The sequence below is a fragment of the Paramisgurnus dabryanus genome, chromosome 10, assembly GCF_030506205.2.
Source record: "Paramisgurnus dabryanus chromosome 10, PD_genome_1.1, whole genome shotgun sequence".
Taxonomy (NCBI): Eukaryota; Metazoa; Chordata; class Actinopteri; order Cypriniformes; family Cobitidae; genus Paramisgurnus; species Paramisgurnus dabryanus.
In genome coordinates, this window is record NC_133346.1 from 23,146,411 (window position 1) to 23,173,965 (window position 27,555).

Genomic DNA, 27,555 nt, shown 5'->3' on the forward strand with positions numbered 1-27,555 from the left:
ATAGTTTTGGTGGCTGGAAATTCGGTGTATCCCTGGCTTCTCTGTAAAAATATTAATTAAAAATGAGTTAACTTTTATATTTCCAAAACTTTGACTGGTACTGCAGAAGGCATTTAAAAAACATTTGTTCAGGCCTGACAAAAGACGCCCTCGCCACAATGCCAGATGCACAATTCTATTCCAGACAAAGAAACTAAAAAAATATATTCAAAACATCATAGAGGTCAAAATGCCCTTAAATGCAATAAATCAGGACAAGTGGATTTACAAACACAAACGGTTATATCATCCTTTGCTCACAGTTCTGAATTCAAATAAATCTTTAAGGCTTATATAAAATGACATAAAACAACATGTTAGAAGCCTTAAATTAATATCCTTTTCACAGGTAAAGTATTTTGTGTATTTACATTACATACATTACTGTATTTCAAGTATAGTTAAAGTGTTTTAATGCCTTTACGTAAGATGTCCGAGCACCATAAGCCTTTCACCACGTGTTCGGCTGAAGCACAATCACAGCATATATTATGCAATACACATAATGCGATGCTTCTCCCCCTGTCAGATGCATATTTTAGAAGATAAATCACAGAGTTCATTTATATTCTTGTGCCCATTACGCAAGGACTTGTAGCCGACTGTAAAAGCTTTGACCAAAATTATACTTTACAACACACATTACCATGCATTAGAGTTTTAGGGGTCGTGACATCTTAAAGGAAGCCAAATCTAGCTTTCATGTGAAACCCAGAGGCTTTTTTCCTGATTTAATTTCTTTCATAGGGGAAGATGATCTAATCTACAGCCTTGTAAAATTGCAACTGTTCTCATGTGAGTCATATTATACTATGACTCAATCACACTGCACACCTAGACTCTATATGTGTAAGTACATGTAAAGACAAAGGGGCGTGGCACAAGGCATGTAATTAAATATTACCAAACTATTTCAGCTATAAATAATTATAACAATTTGATTCCATATACAGCATCCTTCTATAGATCGGTAAATGTATGATGTATATGTATAATTGTATACATATATTAAAAATAAATATAATACTGGCTAAGTTGAAAACTATATTGGCAAGCATGATTTTTGTCTATGTGTTAACATCCTAATAATTCTAATAATTTATTTATTTGATTATTGATGACTGGACAGCAAAGAAAGAGTGTCTAGAATGATTTTTATTGCAAAGTCTGTATGATGTTGCAAAGTCTTGACATGTACAAGGAGGTTTTGGGAACCAACTGATGCTTTGAAAAGACAACATAATAAAGACCCAAATTCTACAAAGTATATACAATAATGAAATGACTATTTAAAAAGGGACATTCACTTTAAATTGGTGTCAACAACCTTACCACCCAAAGAAAATACAAATGCCAATGGTTTGCATTCCAAGAGCTGTTAACCATTAATACCATTACTAATTCCTTTATGTAGTGAATTTTGTGGAGTGTAGGATTTAAAGGTCTATTGGTTTCTATCTGCCAGATTGTGCAACAATTAGCCCACACAAACCATTATAGTTTCTATTAAAACCAATACAGTTACCAACCTTTAAATTGGGCAACTAACATGATGATGAAAAATATACGACAAAGTATAAAACAGTTTTGATTTGACTTTAAATTATATATCCGTGTTATTTCAGAGTTTTAAAATAACTAGTTCAAAATAACTTTCCTTGTAACAGTTACAGGTCTGTTGAAATGTTTATGTTCAGTACTCAAACCTGCTTTAACGCATACATGTCCAGAAAATAGATTCAGTGACCTTCACGAGACAAACATTCACGTTTGTCAAAACAAATATACTTTCCAGTACAAAACCTCAGTATAACGTTAGCTAGGAAAAACTGATGCATAATTAGTTAAAGTTACTGAAGTTTCGTGATTTACTATAACTGTTAGGCCTTTTGTTTCTCAAAAACGTGAGAAACGCAAACGCGTGTCTACACATTAAGCAAAAGTAAATAAATCTGTAGCCTACTAGAGTTTAAACTCCTGCAGACAAAACAAACCCCTGTTGTTTTATGTTTCTTTGACATTAGTGCGGGTTTTTTTATCAGCCACCTCCCTAAACAATGGACAACCGAAACCAGAGCAAGGGGAAACGTGAGGTAAACAAGAGGAATAAAAGTCCTTCAATATGAAAGCACGTACCTTCAGACTGGCCAAATTCCGAAGCTCCATAAACTCTCATACAGACACACGAGGATCCTTAAGACTTATAAACGACTCAACATTTAAAAAAAAGTACGACTGAACTCGGTTTTGTGTACAATCCCTGGTTTCCTGAAACTTCCAGGTACGGGCGTGTCTTCGAACGCGCAGGTGAGTCCACAGTGCGTTCCCAAACCACGTGACCACAGAGGACATTCGTACCACTACACATATTTACTTTTACAATTGGGGCATTTTATTGAATAATCTAAAACATAATTAATTACAAACACGAGATTAGTTTTAATGATAAAATAAAAATAATTTGCGATTTTCTGAACTAACGTTACACTAGTGGACATCTGTTTAAACTTAAGGGCAGGTGCAAATGTTTACATCCACAAAAAACACATTCACCTTGTTGGTAAAATTGAGAAAAATAAATAAATAAATAGGCTCAGAAAAGTGAAGTTAGCTTAAGCATAATTTGTTTGCAGATGCTACTATTAGGTATATCGAATATATTTGGAAATAATGCACCGTATGGGTGCATTATTTATGGGTTTACATTCTTTTCAAATAACTCAAGGGTTCATCGTCAATTATTCCTTACAAATGCTCATTACCATGTATCTTAATGTCTTCATGGTATCATGTAGAAATCTTAGCAATTCTGATAAATTGTATACATTTATTGACGTATTTATGGTCATATGTATATATGAATTACTTTAACAGTCTATCATTATTTTGTCAAAAACGTAAAAACTCCAAGCCTGAATAAAAAATGTAAATAAGCATCAAACATACAGTGCCTCCTAGTGGAGACTATGTCTACCTGCCCACAGCTTTATACAATTAGGTAGAGGTAAAAGCATTCATATATTTTTAACTAGTGGTAATAATAATTTCACCCTTTCAAAATAGTGACATCCATTCAATAATGTTTCGATTCTTTTTTGTATACTGTATTGCTTAGATTGACTTCTCAGAAATACTGAAAAACTTGAAGATATGCATTTAATAGCTTAAAAGCAACTGCAATACACTCTACAGAGTTATTTATAAGTATTATAAGTATCTAATCAAAATATATTATGTTTTCATAAAAGTATTTAAAATTGACTGGTTTGTTACTTTTGAACCAATGTAATTATTTACAAAAAGTCAAATTAAACATTGCAGTGGCCCTATTACATCATTGCATGATCAAAACTCAATTTCATTCATGTTCATTTTTGCAACCATTACCATTTTTTGGCACTAATCATTGTACTGTAATAATCGAACAAATGAATAAAACGATCACTTAAATAATGCATTGTTAGAAGTGCTTCAAAGATAATTCGTGATTATTAAATAATAAATTACATTTTCTGTTCTGCACACATCCCTTAATCATTTATCACACCGTTGATAAAGAATAACAACAATGCACACATCAGATAGGTACAGTACATAGGATTCTAACTAACATTACATGACGAACATTGCAAGTGCCTGCAAGTAAGTACAAAGTGCACAGAGTCTGCGAGGCACTGCTTATATATAGTGTGGCAACTGCACTGCCACTTTTTCAGACATAAGATCTTTATCTTACGTGTATTAGCAGCTACAAAATATCTGTTGTGCAAAATATCTAAGGGCCTGGCGAGGCAGCGAGTTTCAAGATTTGCCATTATCTGTTGAAATGATTTTTTGATAATAATATGAAATGTGTTGTGTATATCCACTTGTAGATGTACTGGTGGTCTGGTCCACTTCAAAAAACTTCACATATCACTACAAAAACAAAGAAATATGAGCCATTAAAAACATTTCATTATCGATTGTAACATCTTTTGATCTATGAAATTGAGTACCAAATTGGGCAGAGAGGCAACAAGTCAGCTGCTTTAAGATGCAGCCGTTGTGTTTTGTGTGAATGCTATAATGTTGTTGGTGGTTTATATAAAATAAACAAATCTTTTTTATAAACAAATTTAATAAACAAATTAACTTTTTTAATCACAGAGCTTATTTTTGCGATAATCCAAAAGTCTTTGGGAAAAAAGAATAGGCTTTTTGGAGAGGGAACCAGTGTCCCACTAACTTCCGGGGTTGGCCTACAAAAATATGTCATCCCTGCGGCGGTCTATTGCTAGATGGTTTCTAGGGTGCTTAATTAGTCTGTTGATATGGTGTTATAAATTAATGCGAAGTAGTTACTCATGCAGGCCATATAAAGAGAAGAAATAGAAAAAGATTATAAATGACTAAACTATAAATTAGCAATAAAATAAGAATAAATACTGACCAAGTACACATCTAAACCAGATTCAGGTGTGCTCCCCTGAGAATTTGGAGTTGGAAGAGCACTATCCTCCAAAGCTAAAGTTGAGGTGGACGTTCGGTGATTTTCACTAAGGAAAAGAATCACCATCATCAGTCATACATACTATGTTAACATGGGTAAATTTAGTAAATATATTTTTCATAAGCTGTATAAAGTTAAATTAAGTGTTCTTAAAGAAAAAATATACATTTACAATAGTTATGATATAAGTTGTACAGTAAGCGTGTCAGCTGAACAAAAACCTGCTATCGGAATCTGCTTCTGTTTCAACCTTCATATCATCTATAGAGGAAACTGATGAAATGCTGTTCACGGAAATTGCTGGCTGGATGCTTATGGATTTTAGGTCAACATCAGGTGTCTGAGAGGAGTTTGGATCTGTCAAAGAAAAGCAGATTTGTGTTTACATTTATCTACATCAGCATTTCACTATTTAATAAATTATGTGTTTTTATAATTATGACTTTTTTCAATGAAATTGTAACAAAGCATTATAGGATTGATACATTCAATGATGCCCTAAAAATTTGCCAAAATGCTGTATCTTAGGAAAAAATTGTGTCATTAACAAGCCTATAGACCCTTTTACAGCTCACGTGATTAAATAGCCTGCGCGCACATTTGGGCAACAGAAGTGGTGTTATTCCCCATTAGTTCTAATGTGTTAGCAACTCAGAAAGTTTATTAAAACGGTTTCCCAGCATCAAAATGTCTGGTTGTTGCGTTTGGTTGCACTAATATAATATACTTATATACGTCTATATGTATCTGGCAACTATATTTTTGGCCATCTGCTAACGTCTTCTATCCACTCCACTATAGTACACGGACAGGGCCGGCGTCAAGGGGGAGCATTCGCGGGCCGTGCCCCCCCAAAAAGGTTGTTGTGCCCCCCTACAAAGTTTTTTATTAATTTAATATATATCAAGAATAATTAAAATAAATGAAACATTGAATGTTTCATGACTTGTAATGTAATCAAATGAGGAAAATATAGTTGATATATGTTTTCTATAATTAAAATAGACCAGTTTCTCTGATTGGATGTATTGCCGCGTCTCATGCGTCTAACGTCTTTAGCATATTTGTGACTTGATACTAGCAACGTGTTTTTTCGCGGCATTTAATGGATCGTGTAAAATATGGATATTAGAACATTTAGAACGAACCAGCACCGCCTGCTTCATCTGACTTCATGCAAACACAGACTGGCTCAAACTCTGAGATTAGAGATCGAGGTCGAATTTTCAAATCTACAGGACACTGTTTTAAGAAAGTTTAATGTTCATAAACGCCATCTTCAGCTATTTTAAAGGTAAGTTAGCGTTGTTTTAAATTACGTAAGCTTAAATGTGAAGTGTGGCTATAGACCGTTAACAGCATTACGACGTGATTATGGTAAAGCGGCTTTTAGGACGCGGTGTGCGCTGCGCTATGAAACCCATTCATTTCGATGGCTTGCGCCGCAGGAGGGTGGTTTGTTGTTGCGTCGAGCAAAGCGCGAGCGCAGCGGAGCTCAGCTTGCGCTCACACCACGGTCAGTTCAAAATAGTTTTGTGCATAGTTTGTGGTCTTTTGCACTTTATACGGGAAATGAGCTGACAGTCTGTACCAGTTGTATGAGTGTGTGCTTGCACTGTATTTATTGTTTTAATGTCTTGTTTTTGCAAGTTATTGTTGCTATTGTGTGCCCCCCCGTAGAAGCTACATGCCCCCCTGTTAGTTATGGTCTGTACACGGATCTGGTAGCTATGTTGAAAAAGTTGATAAAGTCAACTTTTTAAAATAACTTTCTCTATCTGTGTTGCTTCACTGCTGATTCTTGCCATACTTCCGTTGCCTAAATGCACATGCATATGCTGCCACGTCATCATTGTGTACAAACAGTAAAAGGGTCTATTATGCCTTATGGGGGGGGCAGAGTTCACAGGAGGGGCACAGGATCTGATATGCTTTGAGCTCAAATAAAGATGCATAAAATGTTCAACTAATAATAAAAAAATATGTATTTTTGAGTTACTTACAACATATGCTTACAAGATAAGGTCATTAAAATATTCTCTTATGTAAAATAATTATATCAATTTTGCTCGCTCCATCTCAACGTGCTGCAGTAAAATCAGAAGGAAAGATGGATGTTGGGGGGCTCAGATTGTCATATATGTACGTAAGTAAAAAAGTTGGGAACCACTGCCTGTTGTCTGTGTAGCTTACAGTACAAGGTGAAAAGTATTTAAAGTGCTCAAATAAACACCTGGGTCATCAAGGTTTTCGAGACTTTGTGCTCTCCTATCTTGAAAACTCTCTTCTGTTAGGGTTGGCAGAACTTCCTGTGAGGCAGATCTACATGGCTTGATGGAGTTTTTCTTCCTTCTAGAAGAGGCACCACGGATTGCTAAAACAAAAAATGAAAAGGGCAAGGAAAATTAAGTACGCACTTCAAATGATTAAGACGTTTAAAAAAGGAAGTGTCAACGTACGATGAATTTTTTTAAATACTGTGCTGCCCATGAACTTCAGGAATCTGTCAGCATAGAAATTAGGTCTGTGGACGGATACTGTATCCTAGAGAAAATTGAAAAGAGGCATAAATCATGATGATGATTCAAAGGAAATGCACAAGAACTTCTGGTAAGAAACAGAGAATACGTACGCCGTCGTGTACCAAAGCCTTCCAAGAGTGCTCAACTTTTTTTATAAACCTATTTCAGAGATAGATGGTTTAAATGTTGAATACTAAAACTTTCAATACTGCAATATTTCAGTACTCATATGCTTTGATAGACATGTGAACTATACCTGTAAGACTGCAGTATGTCAATGATTCCTAAAAAGATCAGCAACTTCTCATCTTTGTGTTTGGCTGGGATGCCACCCATCCTGAAACCAACATTGTTTATTGGAAACACATCCAACATATACATAAAATATTTCATAAACAACAAAGACGCTGCCTGGACTTTGTTTTTGTGAGATTTGCTGTCAGGATCCCATTATCTTAGGTTTGATTGTGTCTAGCACATGTTTTTTATTTGTTTCAATCTATTTATCCCTTTCGTTGTATCTCCTCCCATTAAGACTTAATTACCTTTAACAGCTCTCCTTGTTTTTTTCAATATCTAGTGCTTTATGAGTCTGTCTATACTGTAATGTTTTCCTCTTCCAGAGCTCCTGTCTGGACTTTTTATATCTTGCAACCAAACTCCCTTTTAAGACTCACGTGTCATCATCAGTGTCAGCGAGAGGCTCGGCAGCCTTCCCATCTCCTTGAATTGACTCCAAGGCGGTTGAGTACAGAACCTTTTGCCCACCTTGACGTTTACTGTCCCCTCTGCCTCCCCTTCCCCTTAACCTCTTATCCAGGACATGGATTCCCAGCAGCAAACTATAGTCCATGATCTTAAAGCTCTCCAGCACCTGTGAAACATTATGGATATAGATCGTAACCACAGAGAATTCCTAATACCAAAAAGCAATGCAGCACTATACGCAACAAAGCCAACTAACCCGACAATCTCTCTGAAGTGTCTTTATTAGAGCGTTGTATGTGTCTGCATCAAAATAAAGACCTTCAAACATCTCTTGGAAGTCCAGGTCCTTGAAGGTTGGAGAGGACTTGGAGCGCTCTTTCCGCGACGCTCTTCGTTTGTAAGTGGAGCCTTTAAGATCGTACTTGTAGTGCATTATTAAGGACCGGGGCAAAACGTTGTTCATCACCACCAAACGGATATTGACACCGCTGCTTTGGATGCAGTAGAGCCCGTAAAATTTCGGTAGGAGTGTCCTTGGGTTTTGATTTAGATTCTGTAATTAAAAGTGGATCAATATCACGCAAGTATCAGGTAACTTTTCATAAGTAACATGCACATCATAACAGAGGATAGGAATACATGCAGCTGGAAAGACATTTGAATAACCCCCATAGCAGATCTAGGCAGTTGGTGCTGGGGGAAGAGGGGGGCTAAGAATAATCCCATGGCAAGCTACATTGGGATGAACCAGGATGGAATAAAAATAAATAGGTCACATTGATAGGAGGGGAAGATAAACTGGCTGCACTTCCAGGTTTATGAGAACTAGTCAGCCGCACAGGACAGTTTCATAACTGAACTTGGCATTTATACTGGTATATTACCATTAGAGTACCGTTCAAAATACTATACTACCATTTAGCTAATATTTTTTCACATTTTAGGAAAATTTTATTATTGCATTGAATGAATTCAAATATAATACTACAACAAATGGGATTTACAGTAATATTTTTGCACCAAATGAATTAATTTCAGGCATTTAGCATACACGTTTATCAATTTAGCAGAAACTTTCATCCAAAGAGACTTACAAATGACAAAGGCCAACAATAAGCCTAGTATACAAAGATATGTATACTGTCCAGTAGAAATAGAAATGGAGCTAATGGAGAAGAGAACAGCATAGAAAAGGAAAGTAAGTTTTCTATAAATAATTTGTTAGAAATGTTAAACAATGGAAAGTTTAGGTTGAGGATTTGTGATGTGAATTCGGAAGAAGTGTCTTTTGTTTATTAAAGGCTTCGATATACAGCTGATCAAGATTTGCACCATTCCAAAACAAATTTACTCAAGTGACGTAAAATTTTTAAATGTGTGGTCAGCCTGATCTCACTAGAAGCTCACGTATTTCACGAGTTGGCTAATTTCGTATTTATTCGTACGAATTGAATTGTACAAAAATAACGAAACCTCACCCCTATCCCCAACGTCACAGGGGGTAAAGCAGATTGTACAAAAATGTACAAATGTGATGGTACGAATTAATACGAATAAGCCACCTTATAAAATACGTACAAATTGACACAAGATAGCATTGGTGGGGTATATATGTTTTTCATTATTGGTGCCTGTAAGGTTCTCAAAGCAACTGTAATTCACTGGAAAACACAGTAATCGCTGTAATATGATATTGTGTAGTGATGATGCATCTTACCATGTAGTAACCAGGAAGTAACTTCTGTAGAAATTCAGCTTCTTTATGCTGCACTGTCTTTATGATGAACTCATCATCACTGGTTAAGTAAAACCAAGAACTGCTCGCTCCAGGGTTTGACAATTCAATCAGAGGCTCCTTGCAGATAGAGTACTGAAGATCCAAAAGAAATACAAAATAACATTAGATCTTACACAAAACTGACACAATTTACAAACACACACTTTGGTCATTCTTAGGAAACTTCAATGTTGACGTTCATGTGTTCATGAGTATCACATGCAAAAACAGATATGGTTTGTGGAAATCCCACGGAAAGTCCCATGTAAATTCGGTAAGATCTGGTGATATGTAAATGAGGAGGAGTCATATCACTGCCCGGTTAAATACGGCGTACCGCAGGGATCAGTTTTAGGTCCTATCCTGTTCTCTTTATATATGTTACCTCTAGGAGACATAATCAGGAAACATAAGTTTTCACTGCTATGTGGATGATATACACTCTTTTTGTTCCTCCCAGGCTAAAATAAAGTCGGGAGGTTTCTCTCCTAGGGGGGTTTTCAACCCCAGGGAGTCAGCCAACATTGGCTTAACTTAGCACCCTCTTGTAATGTAAAGCTGCTTTGAAACAATTACCAATTGTAAAAAAGTGCTATATAAATAGAATAGAAAAATTTTATTGAATATGTAATCCAGGTTTTTATAGATGTGTATTAACAATAAATAACAACTGATGCTTTAGTTTAAGAATCTGCCATTGCAAGATCACTTGTTGACCCCTAATTTGAATAGTAAGGGGAACATTGCCCTATGATGGTAGTTTCCCAGTGACTATGACCCAGTTTTATCCCTGGCACTTCGGTCCTAATGTTTGAATAACATTATATGAAATATGATTTCTTGTAAGACTAACCTTTTCTGATAAAATGTTAATCTGGACCACAAAACCATAATTTGCTTAGGTATATTTGTAGCAATACATTGTATTAGTGAAAATTATAGATTTTTATGTCAAAAATCATTAGGATATTAAGTAAATATCATGTTGCATGAAGATTTTTAATAAATGATTTTTAATAAATGTCCTACCATAAATATAAAAACTTTATTTGTCATTAGTAATATGTGTCGTTAAGAACTTCATTTAGACAACTTTGACTCTTTCCCTGCCATTAACGAGTAATCAATTAAGAGAAAACTATTCCCTACCAATGATGCTTCCCTGGCGAGTTTTTACGGTAATCTATAATTCCGTTATTATCAACTAGGTGGGGCCCTTACCAAATTTATCAAATTTCTATTCACAAAAGTCCACAAAAGTCCCCACAAAAATGCAATTATTTCAGCTTTATGCTCAAAATTTGGTATTTTTGAAGAAAGCTACCCGTATTTGAGAGGTTATAAAAAGAGAACAAATGAAGATAGGATGAAACTTTTTCTGTTTTGTTTGTTTATTTGTTTGTTTGTTTGTTTAAAAGCAGAGGGTCTGTTCTTTCATTTTAAATATATTGTATGTTTATATATCTAAAGAAGAATTTTTTCCTGGAAGGTATTTTGTAAAACTATTGTGAAAATCACAAAAAATGTTGGCAGACGACTTTTTTTTAAAAAGGCTGGCAGGGAATGAGTTAAAGGCGATTATCTCAGTATTGTGATTCTTTTTTTGCACCTTTAGAATACAGATTTTTAAATAGTTGTATCTCTGACAAATATTGTCCTATCCTATCAAAGCTTATTTATTCAGCTTTTAGATTATGTAGATAAAAAAATTGACCCTTAGGACTGGTTTTGTGGTCCAGCGTAACAAATGTTTTCCTTAGAATAGCTCAACAATTATGGTTCTACTGAACAGGATATGTAGTCATCTGACATGAATGTATCATTATGTCACTGTTCGTTTCCTGTTTAAAAAAATCCTTTACCAGGTAATCATCTGGCTTAATCCCAAAGAGCTCCCGAAAATAGCGAAAAGCCAGAGGGGCATATGTTTTAAAGCGAAAGTCAGGGTAGTGGTGAGCTGGGGTGAGATTACTTCCTTCACTGAAAGACAAAACAAACAATATTCAAAATCTGCAATGCTGTAGACGTGCATATTTTAAATGATTTTTTTACTTAATAATATCCAGACAATTCCATATAAATTAAACATTCACTGTTTACCTAATATCTGTTTAAGCTGTGTATTTTATGTTTATTTGAGCACTGTGTTGCTAACTTTAAATTGTATTTGAACTAATTATACTATAAATGTGACCACAAAACCAGTCCTAAGGGTATTTTTTTTTTATTGAAATATATGCAAAAACATCTAAAAGCTGAATGAATAAGCTTTCCATTGGTGTATGGTTTGTTAAGATAGGACAATATTTGGAAAATCTGGAATCTGAGGGTGCAAAAAAATTAAATATTGAGGAAAATCGCCTTTAAAGTTAAAGTCCAAATAAAGTACTTGGCAACCCAAACGACATTTTTGATATAATAAGGGTAGGAAATGTACAAAATATCTCCATGAAACATAATCTTTACTTTATATACTAATTATTTATTTTTTTGTCCCATACAATGTATTGTCGGCTATTGCTATACCCTTTGGACTTATGACTGGTTTTGTGGTCCCGGGTCAACAGTGCAAGTCATTTGAGGAAATTTCAAAATCAGCTATCAGTGAGTACATCAGTAAAACGTAAGTTTTGTTTTATTTACTGATGAATGTTGCCAGAAGGTAGCAGGATATATAACTGTTAGTTTTAAAGGCATTGTCTCTTTGTTTGAATAGTGAGTTCATGGCAACCATGTACATTTGCATAAACATCTGTCAGGTGTGCACGAACAAAACATGCCACATGGCTATTAAGTACCTGGGAAGAAAGACACTCTCGACAACGTAAAAGTCTTGCATGAGAACATCTCTGTCTGGTTTGGAGGTCAAATTGCCAACTGTGTATCCAATGCCAAGCTGGATGGCCCCTTTCAAGGCTTCTGCTGTGGGCTAAAGCCAAATATACACAAAGTTAATGTACTTTAGATGAGACCTCAGATCATGGTGAGAGAATATTGTCACATACAGGAAGAGGATCTGTCATTGTGCAGAGATAAAGGTTATTATCATCAGTGCTACCAATACACATTGAAAGGAAGTAGAAGACAAGGAAGTTAAGCCACATTAAGTGGTTTGATTGTGCATTTACAATGTTTAATGTTCAATCTTTAATCTTTAATACTGGTTAGGCAAACATTACTACTAATATTGCTGACAGCATTTTGGTTTTGCTTGTAAGCAACATTCTAACAACCACCTTAAACAACAACAACCACATAGCAACCAACTATAAAACCCTTTGCACACCTTACCCAGCAAGCAAAAACCAAGACAGTGAAATGATGGCTAACTATAGATCCAATATAATCCGGCAATGAGTTACCCACTTCTACCCTAAATAACCTTAAATTTGGTGCCTAAATAAGTTGGAAGTGTACTATATTCCATCATATAAGCAAAGTCAACAGGTGATTGCTTTCATTTCTTTTACATGGTTTAAGCATATACGCATAATCTGCTTTTGGGCTATGGTTGGACGTCTATTAGACTTTTACTGACAGCGCACATTTTGCTGCCAAAATTGCTTGCTTTGTATCAACCACATACTGTAGCAATGACATGGCAACCACCCGCATCATCCATAGTATTGTTCTACACCATCAATGTAAAAAATAGCTGTAATTATGCAGCTGGTTGCCAGTAACTTACTGTAGAAGACAAAGAATGAAAATGTTTCATGTTCATTTAACTTTGAACAAACTGTTTCCAGTAAATAACATAAATGTAAAATCTACAGTAAGTTACTGGCAGCTAGTTGCCAGTCATACTGTAGTTTCTACAGAAATTTTATACAGTGTAAAGTTAATCTAAGTCACTGATGCATAATTAAAGCTTTTTATTTTTTAAGCTAATAACAGTTGGTTATCCTTATCATCATCATCATCTCCATTATATTCACAAAAATCTTGAAAACAACTCCTTATGTCACACTAGTCCCTTAAACCCCAATCACATGGCAAGTTGATTCCAGAAAATGGTCAGTGTGCCTTCCGTGTGAATGTAAACGCATCCCACTATTGTTCCTGGTCCTGCAAAGAGGACCTAATAGCATTGCCGTAACATTTACGGTACGCATCCTGTTTTAAATGCAGAATAATATTCATGACCAGCGGCGTCAGACTGGGGGTAAAACCAGTACTGATTACCAGGGCCCCAATGGAAGGGAGGGCCCTTGAAAAGTCTGGAATATATTATGGGGGTGGGGCATGGGGGCCCATCAGGACTGCCTATGCATAGGTCCCGAGATCTTGTGCCCCAGTTCATGATGAAAAATGTCTGCAAACTGGAATGAAGCAAAGATCAGGTAGCTCTCACTATCAGTGCTAAAACTGTGATTGATTGCCAGCTTAATATAACAGCACATCATGCGCTCCTTTATGATCATATTATAAACAAAAATGCACATGTGTGGTTTCTCGAGAAGGAAATCGCAAATAATTATCAACTATAAGAAGCTTTCGGATAAAATCCACCAAATGCACGATTGCACATACAATGCACGTCATATGTCTTTATGGGATCTGAACTGTACAGGGCTTGTGTAAATGCACACACAGATTCTGGAAAATCATTGTTGTTTTAGATGCAGGTTATGACTCAGTTTGAAGTCATCTAATACAATGTTGTTTCGTCAAGAGCAACTGCATGTATTTACCACAGAAGTGAAAACAACCAACCACGAATTTGAAATCATATCCCACTATTGTTTACAAAATACAACTGTGGCTTTGCCGCACGTCGATTGAGAGGAAACTTCTGCTTTCTGACGGAGTGTACCTGTATTTTGGTGATGTGTGAATGATATCTGGTAAAAAGACAGATTGTTGTTGCTTGTGTGAACAGCACATTTGTGTAAGTACTGGTAAAATCACTCTGGTATTTTCATGGTAGTTTACGGAAATTACTGTGTGAAAGAGGCTATTGATTAAATTATTATTCAGGATTGAAAATAAACTCACATGAATGTAATCAAGGCCGCCTTTATGCACGGGCTTACCTGGGCTGAAGCCCAGGGGCCTCCCAAGTTCACGTTCATATTGTTTTGTAACTCGTCAGGTTATCTGTCAATCACTCTAACTGCACGTTACATGGCTGCTGATTGGTCCGTGGTAACTTACCGTGAAATAAAATATCAGACGTAACAAATGTTTCTATTCCGCGTAATGTATTTAAGTGCGCATTGTCAACTTGGCATTCCTGCATGTTAGACTGAGTGTGACAGAGAAACGGGAAATAATCCACCAACAAATTAAAGAGTAATTTCTGAAATTTCATAATAAGCACTGAGGTGCAGGTCTCTCTCTCTCTCTTTCGCGCGCGCGCTCGCTCTCTCTGTGCTCGTACAGCTGAGTCTCTGGCATGCAGGAGTGTCTCCAACTGTGTGCAAGATACTGTGCCGTTAAATAAAGAAAGGAGTTCCCGCACATATTAATGCTGTTCTTTGTTATAAAGTTGAAGTTTACTCGCGTTTATATCAGTGACGCGTGCGCAGCTGGAGCGATGTAGTTTGACGCAATGTAAGCTCACAGTACACACATCTGTTGGTTTAGAAAGAAGACGCAAAGGAAAATGTGCAAGTCAAAGCGCAACAAGACCATCTCAAATGATCATACCCTGATCGCACCATTCATATTTATAATCTCCTTATCTAAAGATCTTATATACAGGTAGGTTCCCTGTCTGTTTTGTGCATAATTATTCATACGTGTTCGTTTTACATGCGTAGTATGCATAAATACTAAATACAATGCATACTATATCTTCAATAGCCTACAAAATAAATATCTGATTAAAAAACAAGATTCTGTCTATAAGACTTTTCTTTTGTTAACATTAATGCATTTTCACTTTAAAACTAACTTTAACTCCTTATATTTTTAAAACTGTGGTGAGCATTTAGTTAGTGAATGGCAATTTTCTGCAAATTTGTATATTCCAAAAACTATAATAAACATAAAGATATATAAACATATACTCTCATACATTTTGGTTTTATTTTCACCACAAGTTGCTGTGTGTGGTTGTTAAATAAAGTGTCTTGTGTTTATGCTCAAGTGGGCTCAGTGATATGTTAATAACAATATAATGGTGTTTTTTTGGTCAAAGAGGGAAAACTCACTGTTGTATGTATTGAAAGAAACTAATGCATTATGTGATGTAGATTAGATATTACACTTTTTTTTTAAATGAGACTATAAATTGAGGTGATGGGGGGCCTCCAAAACCTCTCAGCCCCAGGGCCTCACATTAGGTTAAGGCGGCCCTGAATGTAATGCAAAGCAGGACTCTAAAAATAAGGATTATTCCTGTTGGCCTGTTCGTGCCAGTATTTGGCCTGTAAGTCCCACTATTGCGAAAATAAGGTTTTTATTTTTGTTTATATGTCTATGTGGTTTATTTAACATTTTAAGGGCCTTGTGGAAATTCATCATTCAACACAATTGCTGAGTATTTTCTCCATTAAAAATTGGGAAATAATCTCATTCCCACGGTTTAAAATCGCATTGGTTTCCAAACATATAATCAATCATATCAACACCGTTGAATGCGTGGATCAGTAGTTGTAGAGTTATAGATATTATGTTTGGATACTTCATAGACTCAATTGCAGCACATCTGTTTCAGCTCTGCTTCTGTGCTGGTAACACATGCAGGGTGAGTGCTGTAACTTGCTAACATCAGTGTTAAAGATTAGTGATTCAAACGCGCAGTTCACGTATGCTACAACTGCCAAATGTATCTATCTATCTATCTATCTATCTATCTATCTATCTATCTATCTATCTATCTATCTATCTATCTATCTATCTATCTATCTATCTATCTATCTATCTATCTATCTATCTATATCTATATCTATATATAATCCAAGGTGGTGCAAAAGAGTGGAAGTGGGGACTAATTTACATATTCATATCTATGGTCCGAGCTGTGCGGTTGAGTGGAGAAGGGGACTAATTCAGATCCATGCATACTAAATGAAGCAAGGGTGTAGAGTTACATTCAAGCTGTTTTAAAGTATAAAGAATTATGATAAAACGTTTACATGTGCTATTATTATGCTCAAAGATGAGTTTGAACTTATACAATTCTGTATAAAAAACATAAAACCCTAAAAAACCCTAACAAAAATAATTTTTGTCAGGTCCCTGTAGCTCTATGGTAGAGCATTGCGTTATCATCGCAAAAAGGATGTGGGTTGGATTGCATGCAAACACTGGTAAAATGAGTAATGCATTTTAAGTTGTTAAATGCGTCTTTCATATAAAAATGTAAACAGCTGAAAACTATAGTATGTGACTACACTATATCTAAGTGTACTGAAAAGTTTACTGTAAACTGTAGTTAAACATACACTGTGATAGATATGCTAATGTTGTTAGCCTGTTTATGATAGGCACATGGCACATGATTGTAGTACGGTCATCATTATGTAACAGCGAGAAGGAAAACAGCACTTTAGAGTGAAATGACAAATCAGAGTGGGATGTGGAGAAATCAAATCCCACCTAATCCCAAGAGCTCATGGTACAAATGCTACATTGTGCCTGTCGCACAGAAAAACATGTTGTGCTCAGCAGAAATAATCTATAAGCGGCCCAAGACCTAGAAACAGTTAAGCAGGCAAATCTGAAAACAGGTTTTATCTTGTTTTTGTTATTTATTTCTCACTAATTGAATACATATATTTAAAAAATATATATGTTTGAGTCTCATTCAACGTGATGCACCGCCTTTGTCAGCCTAGCTACCATCGAATGCTTCCCATTTTTTTTACTTGTATTTTATATATACTTTTTATATAGGCCTATATATTTTATATATTACTTGTAATATATATAAACAAATGTTTTTTTCCCATAAAATGTTATAAATAAAGTATCTAATATAAAGTATATCCTCTATAGAATCAGCTATGTCTGGCTTTCTCTTTATTTCCCTAAAAAAGTTGAGGGTTTTTTCTTCTAGGAGTTTTTTCAACCTTTAGGGGGTCAGCTGACATTTGCTTAACTTAGAAGACTCTTTTATACATTACATTTTTACAATGCTTGCTAGTACAGTTTAATCTTAGCCGGTGTACTCTGCTACTTTTGTTGTCCACCGATTGTCTGTGTTTTCTCCTGCTTTTATTAATGTAAGCTGCTTTGAAGCAATTAAATAATTGTGAAAAGCGTGATATATAAATTAAATTGAATTTAATTGAAATATAGTTAATATTGGAGTTCCCAGTTGCATTTCTTTTAAGTCTCAGAGTTATAAATGAGAACTTCACCACGTGTCTCCAACATCTAACACAACTGTACTTGTTCACAAAGAGTTCAATCATAGCTAAACTTATTTACTGTACTTTATTGTATCTGGCAATTTAGAAATCAAATTAGAAATTAACAAAATATTCATTTATATACTGTGATAGAGACACAATTCTCAACATATAAAACTTTGTTTTATAATTCACATACCTTTTTGTGGTCTTTGCCGGCAGTTTTTTGAGGTCTTCCACCTCCGGTGTCACTTGATGTTGAATTCATCTAGTATTTAAATAAAATATGCAAAATTTTACTTTTTGTACCAGCTCCAAAAATAACCAATTTAACCATTAAAAGTACTATTTAAGCGAATGTGTTTAATAGCAAATGGCTTCATTTGTTGATGCGTGCATGGTGCATCATCAAACAGGAAATGAAGAAGTGTAATGTTCCTGTTCTGGGTACTTCAAAGCTGCTGATGCAAGAAATGCAACCATAAAGCTGCTCAGTAGAAATGTGAGCGCTTCCTCCCGACACAATTTAAACATTACAGAGTAAAATACCTTTATGTTGCACCACGTACAGTAAAATCACACACAATTCAGAGAAGTTTGTAGTTCTGTATTTGACAGGATCATATTAACAAACAAAGAAGGGAAATGCTTTCTTTAAATAATGTAACATGCAAAGCTATTTGTTAGGGTGAATGTATCCAGTTCACTTTTTTCTTTGTTGTGAAGAAAAGGTAATGGTTTACCTGCCATAAAAACAATGCAACAATTTTTTTTTAAACCATTATCAAAGAAAAAAAGTTTTTGATGTATTCAATGTATTCCTACTAGTAGTGTCTTCCTTACCTTGTAAACCGCTCTCTTGTTCATTAGTTAAAGCCAATGCATATCCAGCTAAAACGTCTCCAGACGTTTAGTACGGGAGGAATAAAATGAACACTTGTAGGTGTCGGGGGTCCGTGAGTGATTAATACTGAAAGTAGAAGACGGCATGCACAGCCAAAGGAAACGGTGTGATAGTGAAAGTAAACAAAGATGGAAAGAACATGTTTATGAGTGGGAGGAGAAAGCCAACAGACAAGCTATAAATACACACACAAACCAGGCTATTTTAACATATGCTCTCAGTATAGTTTGACTGTTACTGAAGCTACCAAATACAAGCCCACAAACCACTGAATGTTAAGGAACAGATATTCAAATACACTGGGCGACACAGCAACATGATGTTCCTTCCACTGATCACATGGCGACCGAACAATCGTGTTTGTGTCCTGTATTTCAACGTTTAAAGGGCTGTTTAAAGTTAAATTCCAGTTCTTAGCAAAAGTTCAAAACCTGAGATTTATCTGCTTAGAAAACGATAAAAAATATTTTTTTAAATAAAGTCACAGTACCAAAAGTAAGAATGAATTTAGGTTTGTTTAAAAAAAAAAAACAAGCTGTGTGTTTCTGATAATAACAGAAGTTCATGGCAATGTCTATAACTGTATGGATAATTTTTCTGTGGTGTCAACATTGCAGTGTATTACAACTGCTATTGATAAAGCAAAACTTAAATTGAACATTTAACAAAGCACAAGATCGACTTCAAACAAAGCTATTTAAAAACTTGAATCGCAGACGTTGAAGGTGCATACAGACCTTGAGAGTGTAATTTTCGGGTTGTGATTAGTCTTTGCAATTTTCTTGTCCTTGCAATCCTGGCATTAATTGATGAAACTTCTTCACTGACGTCAAAGTCAGGACCCCATATTTCGCCGCATATTTGTGATACAGTTATACCTTGAAATACAAATGAAAAATAAGTTGCACGTATGTTAGCAGCAGTAACTGTTACTAAACAATAGATGCTTTTAGTTCTTCTTTGCATTGTCTGGCTCCAAACCCACAGAAGAAGGATTAATTATGAAATCTCTCCTAAGAAGGTCTGTTCTGCACGTCCCTTCCCACAAAACAAACAAACAATCGCAGCGAGTACGTAATAGGGCACGGAGTTAAGAAGGATATTGCCTAAGACACTATTGTTTTCAATGCTTTTCTTATTTGATTGGACACAAATATCTATTTTAGCACTGCAGGTGATCAGTTATACAGGCCAAAGTTCTCAACATTATAAAAACTGTTTTTATGACAAACTGGGAACCAATTAACTTAAATCTCAAATCGAAACCAGATTTGTACAACAAATACACAAAAGCTTTGGGAACACAAAACCAGAACACATTAACATTAGCACGGTGAGTTTTTCCTATGCAAGCAACACAAAAAGAAAAATCTAATATCATAATCATCATTTAATTTGCATGCTGATTTTCACAGTATATAAATAAAGTTATATAATAAATTATTATTCCATAATTTTTCTCATGCAATTCCAATTGCCATTGAATTATATAGTGCAGTGGTTCTCAAACTGGGGGCTGGGGGACCGCGAGATGTACCGGGGGGCCCCAGTTTTATAAAATACCAGGGCTGTGACGATACATCGCGTTCCCCATTAAAAAGACCTGCCTAAAATCGATTCTGAATCGCAAGGCTCTGATTCTGTGTTTCATGCACAGCTTGTGCGTGTACTACGGTTCTGTGATCAGTACTAAAATCACTATGAGTTTGAGTCGTTTATAATGTGAATTTAAAAAAGCAACACTCGTCAAACACAATCATTCAAAATATTTTTATTATCATGAAAATACCAGAAACAATCTGAAGAACAGCGATATAAATATCCCTTTAGACATTTCCTGGAATAGCGTTCGTAATGCTACTTCTTCTGTGGCACAAATGCTGTTTCTACACAAGACCGCCCTCTGGCTTTTAGATGTGGCGGCATTTCACGGTAATTCATTTAAATTCATTCATTGAGAAAACGCGCATTTGCACAATTAATCGTCACAGCCCTATAAAATACATCAATTTATCATGAATATGTGTAATTACACCCTAAAAAAATAAGGCTACTAATCAACAGCACTACTTTGTATGATTTAATATTTTTTGTTTAATTAAAATTTAAAGTCTTAGAACTGATTTTGTCATAAATTTTCTTTGGCTGGGTTGCAAAGAAATGTGCCGTACACAAGGGGGGCCGCACGCTGAAAAAGTTTGAGAACCACTGATATAGTGAAGCTCCAAAAATGACACACTGTACATCAACCAAGTAATTGAAATGAGTCCAGTGGGTCTTCTGAAGAAAGAACTATGTTTGTGAGAGAAAATGATTATATTCTGAGATTTTTTTAGCAAGCCATATATCATGTGTTTAAATATGGCATGTTGATGGCGTCAAATTTCAATGGCTCTTAAAGGGATAGTTCGGCCAAAAATGATATTAAACCCATGATTTACTCAACCCCAAGCTGTCCGAGATTTATATGTCCATTGTTTTTCAGACAAACACATTTTCAGATATTTTAGAAAATGTTTTAGATCTTTCAGTTAATTAAATGTGAAGTGACGAGGTCCACGTCCTTCAAGTCCAAAAAATGTGCACCCATCCATCACAAAATAAATCCAAAACGGCTCCAGGTTGATAAACAAAGGCCTTCTGAGGAGTTTCAGAGTAGTGTACGCACTTTTCTTAGTGACGTATGACAAATTCGGAGGGCGGGGGCACAGAGCAGCAGCAGAGAAACCTCCGTAAGCTGCGTAAAGCTCTCATCTTGAATGTGGACGCGACTAAGATGGTGGCATTACCGGAAGCGAGTTATTTTCATTTATAAAGTTTTAAATGTGGATATTTCTACAGCAAAACTGTGCGGATTACCCTCAGAAGGCCCATGTTGGATAGTTCACCCAAAAAGTTGTTTTAAACCTGTATAAACACAAAGGAGGATATTTGCTATCAAGCAGGAAGCGGAAGCACCACTGACTTTCATAGGAAAAAACACTATGAAAGTCAATGGTGCTCCAAAACTGTTTAGTTAGAAACATTGCTCAAAATATATTCCTTTGTGTTCAGCAGAACAAGGACATTTATCCAGCTTTGAAACAACTTGAAGGTATGTAAATAATGACAGAATTTTCTTTTTTAGGTAAACTATCCCTTAGGTAAAAAATGGTAAGTGGATCCTGATGTAAAGCAAGAAAATCCACATCTATACACCAGTGGCGGCTCGTGACTGCTCTTCCGAGGATGCGCTAATTCAAAATAAGTGTTCGGATTGTCATGTGTGTGGTTCCCTTTTCCAAAATATGTGTCCTGCGTGTGGAGAGTTCCTGTGTGCATCACGTGTTTTGTCAAAATAAGTGCCTGCTGCACACGCGTCAAACCATTTATAAAAAAAAAAAAACGCTCACGTTCCCAAAATACACACAAGACACTCCCTTAACAGTAAACTTTGATTACGCATGAGATTATGCGAGTATCTGGCAAACGAGAGCGTCTCTTTTCAAGTTCAAGGCAGCAGGCACTTATTTTGGCATGACATGTGATGCACACACGATCTCTCAAAGGGCAGAACACATATTTTAAAATAACGAACCACACACATGACAAGCTACATGTTGTGACAAACTTCGCATCATGCGCTTCAAAACAAGAAGTCAACAGCCACCACTGGCATACACATAGTTCAAAGAGTAAAAAAACTTTATTATATGACAGGGCTACATATTAAACACCACACCAATGGATTTCAGCCCAAACTGGCCTTCGTCAGGGCTGAAACTCATTGGTATTGTTGTTTAATATGTAGCCATGTCTTATAAAAAGGCTTTTAACCCTTGGAACTATGTAAGTGCCTGAATGTGGATTTTGGATCCACTTACAATTTCTGACTTTTTGTTCCCCTTCTGGAGCACCCATAGTTATGATTGTGATTACCAGATGTGTTTCTGTGTGATATATTTTTCTCTATCCCTTCTTTATATTCTTTCACAAACAACATGTTTTGCTTCAGAGGACATGTGAGAATAACAGATGCAAAAGCCGCTAAATGCCAACTCCGTCAAAAATGAAGTAATGATATTACCAGAATGCTCCCGGCACATACGTACATCAAATACTTTCGCTTCAATTCCGGTTAATCCTGGCCTCAGCCCATTCAGAAATATAGCTTTGTTGGCAGAATCCATTAAGAGCCTGTCAGACACACTTAGAGGGTTTTGCATCTTAGCTCTTCATATATTAATCCACTGGAGTCACTTTAGCGTTTTGGGGCTTCAAAACATCTTACCACCATTCAACTCAACATTAAAAAGCTAGGAAAATAATATCTTAGAAAGCTATTCCCTTAAGTAGAGGTCACAAGCTTGCTGTAAGGTCATTTCATTTGTTTTATAATGAGTATCAACCACAGGATTAGTCTAATTAAAGTTCTGTTGCTTTACACAACATGGGCTCCGATGCACTCATGTTCAGCAAAACACTGAAATCTAAGATAAATAAGGGCATTAACAACAAGTAACTTCTGGCGCATCTCATGGTCCAAGACTTTGTTTAGCTTTCATGACCCTTTATTCCAGCTCTCATGACCCAGCGATTGCACAACTGATACCAGTTCATTTGTTATGGACATATTTAAAATAGCAAATCCGAAAATCTATGGACAAGTTCCAGAACATGAATGAGACCAAACACAACATAATAACTTACGTAAAACCGGGATGTTCTCTATGGTGACTGAATCTTAAAAGTCTAATCCCGTTTTTAGACAGGGATCAAAAGGTTTGCCAAAAATAAGGATATTTAAAAACCAAATCACAGGACAACAACATCAAAATTTGTCAAATCCATCAAAATATACATCAACTTTTTTTAAAACTATCACGTCACCATTGACCCTCACACGCGGCCTGATGTGAAACAATAGGTCTTTATCAGTGTGGAGAGGCGTGAGCAACTGTTTGCATTTGGTGTGGAGTGAACAGATCATAAATGATACATGACGTGAATCTAGTCACATGATCCACTCAGATCACCTCTGTAAACACTGTGGACCTATAAACCATGGAGCATAATAGCCAACACATATAATACCCAAACAGGATACATACTGAATGGAAGCAGAAGTTTACATTGGAAGTGTTGCTGTGACTTCTGTCTAAATTCTGTTTGTAATTTATTCCATACCTAAAGCCCAGTAATCAAACCTCTACACTGAATTTGTGTAGCAATATTGTTTAACGCATACATGCAAATGCATACAATGTAATACATGCATGTGATATATACAATATGCAAAAGGATAATGCTTCATGTTTAACTTTACTAAAATAACTTTAAAAACGGAAAATTACATATATACATATGGTTTACATTTGATCATTGATCATTTACCATACATAACAGAAACATGCACAAGCACTAACAATTGTTTACCAGTTTTTTTGCTAAAACTTTTATTGCCGTAAGCATTTTCCATATGCACTTCTGCGATATTACTATCATTTTGGTATACTGTAGTGCTGTGTTCAAAATACCAATACGACTATACATCGCCATGAACGCCTGATGATGCACAGCATCGATACAGCACATTCCGTATCGATTCAGATGCACTTTTGAAAGTAGCATGACAAATCACTGTTGATATGTGATTCATATGTAAAGGATGCTTGTGACTCGCGGAGTACGTAGAGTGAAAGGTAGCGGGGTAGCCTATACTTTCCGTGTCCGTCTCTGCACAACTTGCGCGCCGCGTACTCTCTCTCCCTCTCTCTCTCTCTCTCTCTCTCTCTCTCTCTCTCTCTCAATAAACAGATATTATAAATAATAATGTTAATAAATGTAGAAAAAAAATGTAATTTCAAATTATCTTGAATCATGATGCATCATACCGTGGCCTTGTATCGGGATACGTATTGTATCGGGAAACTGTTGGCGATACACAGCCCTAGTATACTGTATTCCAACCCTGTATCATTGTATCTATAGTCATGTCATTTTGTTAGTGTTTTCCGTGACACTGACGCGCTTTTCTGCCTTTTTGCGTGAACATGTCACGTATTTCTGTTTACGTGTCACTGTCACCAACATGATCACACAAAGTTCCGTGGGAAAGTCACTGAATTTTTTGCTAATTTTTCCATGGCATTCTCAAGGATCTCCGCATTTTCCATGGCCTTGCCACGGACTTTCTTTTCCGTGGCATTCTCACGGATTGGTTACTCAATTGCTTTTTCCTATTTTCAAACCATTGACGCTTCGGTTTAGGGTAAGATTTGGTGTTTGCATTAGTATGTCACTTGAAGTATTGGTTTATAACTTTTTTCATAATTTATTTTTTATATTTTATGATTTTTAAACTGCTGTGCAAAAAATCGGCTGCGATTCTCATGCGTGTTTCATCAGTAAAGCCGGTTCGGTGATTAGTATTAAATCGCCATCAGCTGCTTTCAGATGGAGCGCCATTTACTATACAGAGCCGTAGTTCACAGAGAAGTTAGGCAAAATCGGGTTCAAAATAGAGGAAAATTGACTCCGATAATCTATGCGATTTTGCCTAGCTTCTCTGTGAACTATGGGTCTGTGTAATAAATGCCGCTCCATCTGAAAGCAGCTGATTTAATACTAATCACCGAACCGGCATTACTGAAGAAACACGCATGAGAATCGCAGGCGATTTTTTGCACAGCCCTAGCATTAGGGTTAGAGTTGGGTTTGGGTAAAGATATCATTTTATGTAAATCTAAACCTAAACCGAAGCGACAATGGTAAGAAAATAGGACAAAATAGTTGAGTTGTAACAAATACGTGACAGTGACACATAAACAGAAATACTTGACATGTTCATGCAAAAAGGCGGAAAAAAGTGTCAGTGTCAGGGAAACACTCACAAAATTATGTGACTATAGGTACGTAATATTGTGCAGCCCCAATAAAATGTAATATTTTCTACACGGTCAAATTAATGAATAATATTTTGACTTTTTTTGAGTTGATAAGGTAAACTGCTCCACCTCACTCATATTCTCTGTGCCTAACTGTGCAATGCGACAAACATAGTGCAGCCTGTGCCCACCGTAGCCTCAATTTCCTGTTCTTAGTTAGCAGGAGAAGCACCTGGTGTTGTGTTTCAAGGTTTGACAAAGATGGTTGATGCACTTCTTATTTGAGTTACTGTCATCTTTATATCAGCTTGAACAAGTCTCACCATTGTCCTGACCTCTGCCATCAACAAGACATTACCACTCACAAAACTACAACTCACTGGATATTTGTGACCCTGTCTGTGATGAAATTGCATACTTTGAATCCAGGCTAAAGTTTCATAATGTAATTATAAGATTTAGAGCATCAAATTTGATTTCAAACACTGATTTCACATTGATTTCAAACTATATTTCATATTTACACATAATGTTCTTTACATTATGCAGGATGATTCAAACAGTAAATTGCAACAAAGACTTTAACTGAGATTGTCTACATGCCTATTGCAGAGGTTCTTTAACCTTTTTAGGCCAATAACGCCTTAATGGATAAAGAGGAGCAAGGACCTGTATCAAATAATATTGTATTTATTACTTAGCTATAACACATATTTGTTATCATGTTACAAAGATATTAAGATAATAATTTTTGACATTGAATTTAACTAAATTCTAGATTTTATCAAGGGAACGTTATGCTCTTTATTTTTAGCTTTGATTTTTATTATAAACTTATTAATGCATTTAGTTTAATGCCTATTTTTTTTGAGTTGCTGCCACGTGATTGGTTGGAACATATAAACAGATTTACCTAACAAAGTGGCTGACTATTTCTAGCTATGTGTTAGCTATTATCTGCTCTGCTGGTCGACAACTCATCATATCGGCTACAAGTACTGTCCTCTTGATGTGGCCATCGGATAAAACCTGTGTGGAAAACCAGGTTGACCAACCAGCACAACAACGGCACTTTCAATTTCCATATGTTTGATGCATAATATGCAAAAATATACTGGGATAGCATGCAAGCCTTAAATGTTTTGAGGAAGTAAATTTCCCTCGACTTATTATAAGCGACTTTTCATACAGAACAAAGGGCAGCCCAGTTTAGTCATTAGGTTTTGACGGTACATTAAGAGGATCCACGCATTATGATATCCAGAACAAAAATCTTAATGAGTAGGCTACCATAAACAAACAAACATTAATACAAAAAGAAATATAAAGCAACAAGTCGATTTCCTTTTAACTAGTTTTTCCTTCTTGCAAATGTCATTAAGTTAAATCGCCGTGAGCGTGACAACATTTGAATGTTATAATAACAGTTGCATTAAACAAAACGTATAGCTGTGTAAATGAAAATGATAGATATAAAACATACCGTCACCGTTGCTTCCTCAAAAAGACGTTTTTTAGGAATAAATATACTTCATACAGCCACAGTCTGTTTGTCTGTCACTTGTGAGCGCGTCGAGCTTCGCTGTCACTCTTCTCACGCACGCGCACATGTAGATTATTCAACAGGACAGTCAGCTGTTACAGGTCCTACTTACTCGCCTGCCACGTTTTAGATAGAACATATTTACTCACACGTTTATATATCAATCGCATACAGTATAATTGTGCATTATAATGTCCACGTATTAAACATTTTTAAAATTAAAAGTAGCAGAAACTACTCTGCTGAAAAAACAATAGAAATGGTTTCCATTAAAATACCATAGGAATAATAAGTGTTTACCTTTCAAACCACAACAAAAAGGAATTTTGGGACATATTCCATTAGGATTTAATGCCCCCACCAATAACCCACAGAGACCATTATAGTTTCCATTACAACCA

General features: G+C 35.8%; 2 protein-coding genes across 5 annotated transcripts in view; both read right to left on the bottom strand.

Annotated features, from left to right (window-relative positions):
• Positions 1-2,724, bottom strand: part of tjp2a (tight junction protein 2a (zona occludens 2)) — a 41,813-nt gene extending 39,089 nt beyond the window's left edge. For both annotated transcript variants that reach the window (XM_065290240.2, XM_065290241.2), the window contains exon 1: positions 2,176-2,724. In XM_065290240.2, the coding sequence (XP_065146312.1) occupies positions 2,176-2,205 (30 nt within the window). In that variant the 5' untranslated portion in view covers positions 2,206-2,724. The remainder of the gene's footprint in view (positions 1-2,175) is intronic.
• A 132-nt stretch (positions 2,725-2,856) lies between these two features.
• On the bottom strand, positions 2,857-27,227 carry pip5k1ba (phosphatidylinositol-4-phosphate 5-kinase, type I, beta a). Of its 3 annotated transcripts, XM_065290242.1 has the most exons (16): positions 27,095-27,227; positions 19,483-19,623; positions 18,685-18,811; positions 18,041-18,109; positions 12,337-12,467; positions 11,401-11,518; positions 9,479-9,631; positions 8,018-8,314; positions 7,731-7,927; positions 7,310-7,390; positions 7,164-7,212; positions 6,991-7,075; positions 6,765-6,905; positions 4,753-4,888; positions 4,472-4,577; positions 2,857-3,957 (listed from the first exon to the last, which is right to left on the bottom strand). In XM_065290242.1, exons 3-16 carry the CDS (start codon positions 18,706-18,708, stop codon positions 3,955-3,957), a joined length of 1,590 nt encoding a protein of 529 aa, XP_065146314.1. In that variant the 5' UTR covers positions 18,709-18,811; positions 19,483-19,623; positions 27,095-27,227; the 3' UTR covers positions 2,857-3,954. The 3 variants fall into 3 exon arrangements, with proteins under 3 accessions (XP_065146314.1, XP_065146317.1, XP_065146316.1); XM_065290245.1 differs by lacking the exon at positions 18,685-18,811; XM_065290244.2 differs by lacking the exons at positions 19,483-19,623; positions 27,095-27,227 and having other exon boundaries at positions 18,685-19,470.
• Between the last annotated feature and the right edge of the window lie 328 nt (positions 27,228-27,555).

What these genes read in the sequence shown, in the direction of transcription:
- pip5k1ba (XM_065290242.1), bottom strand. Translation starts at nt 18,708, where the DNA reads ATGAACAAGAGAGCGGTTTACAAG. An exon ending in CACTTCAGAGAGATTGTCGG is followed by an intron (nt 7,928 to 8,017) that starts GTTAGTTGGCTT and finishes AATGTTTCACAG; the next exon opens with GTGCTGGAGAGCTTTAAGAT. An exon ending in GACATACTGCAGTCTTACAG is followed by an intron (nt 7,213 to 7,309) that starts GTATAGTTCACA and finishes TCTCTGAAATAG; the next exon opens with GTTTATAAAAAAAGTTGAGC.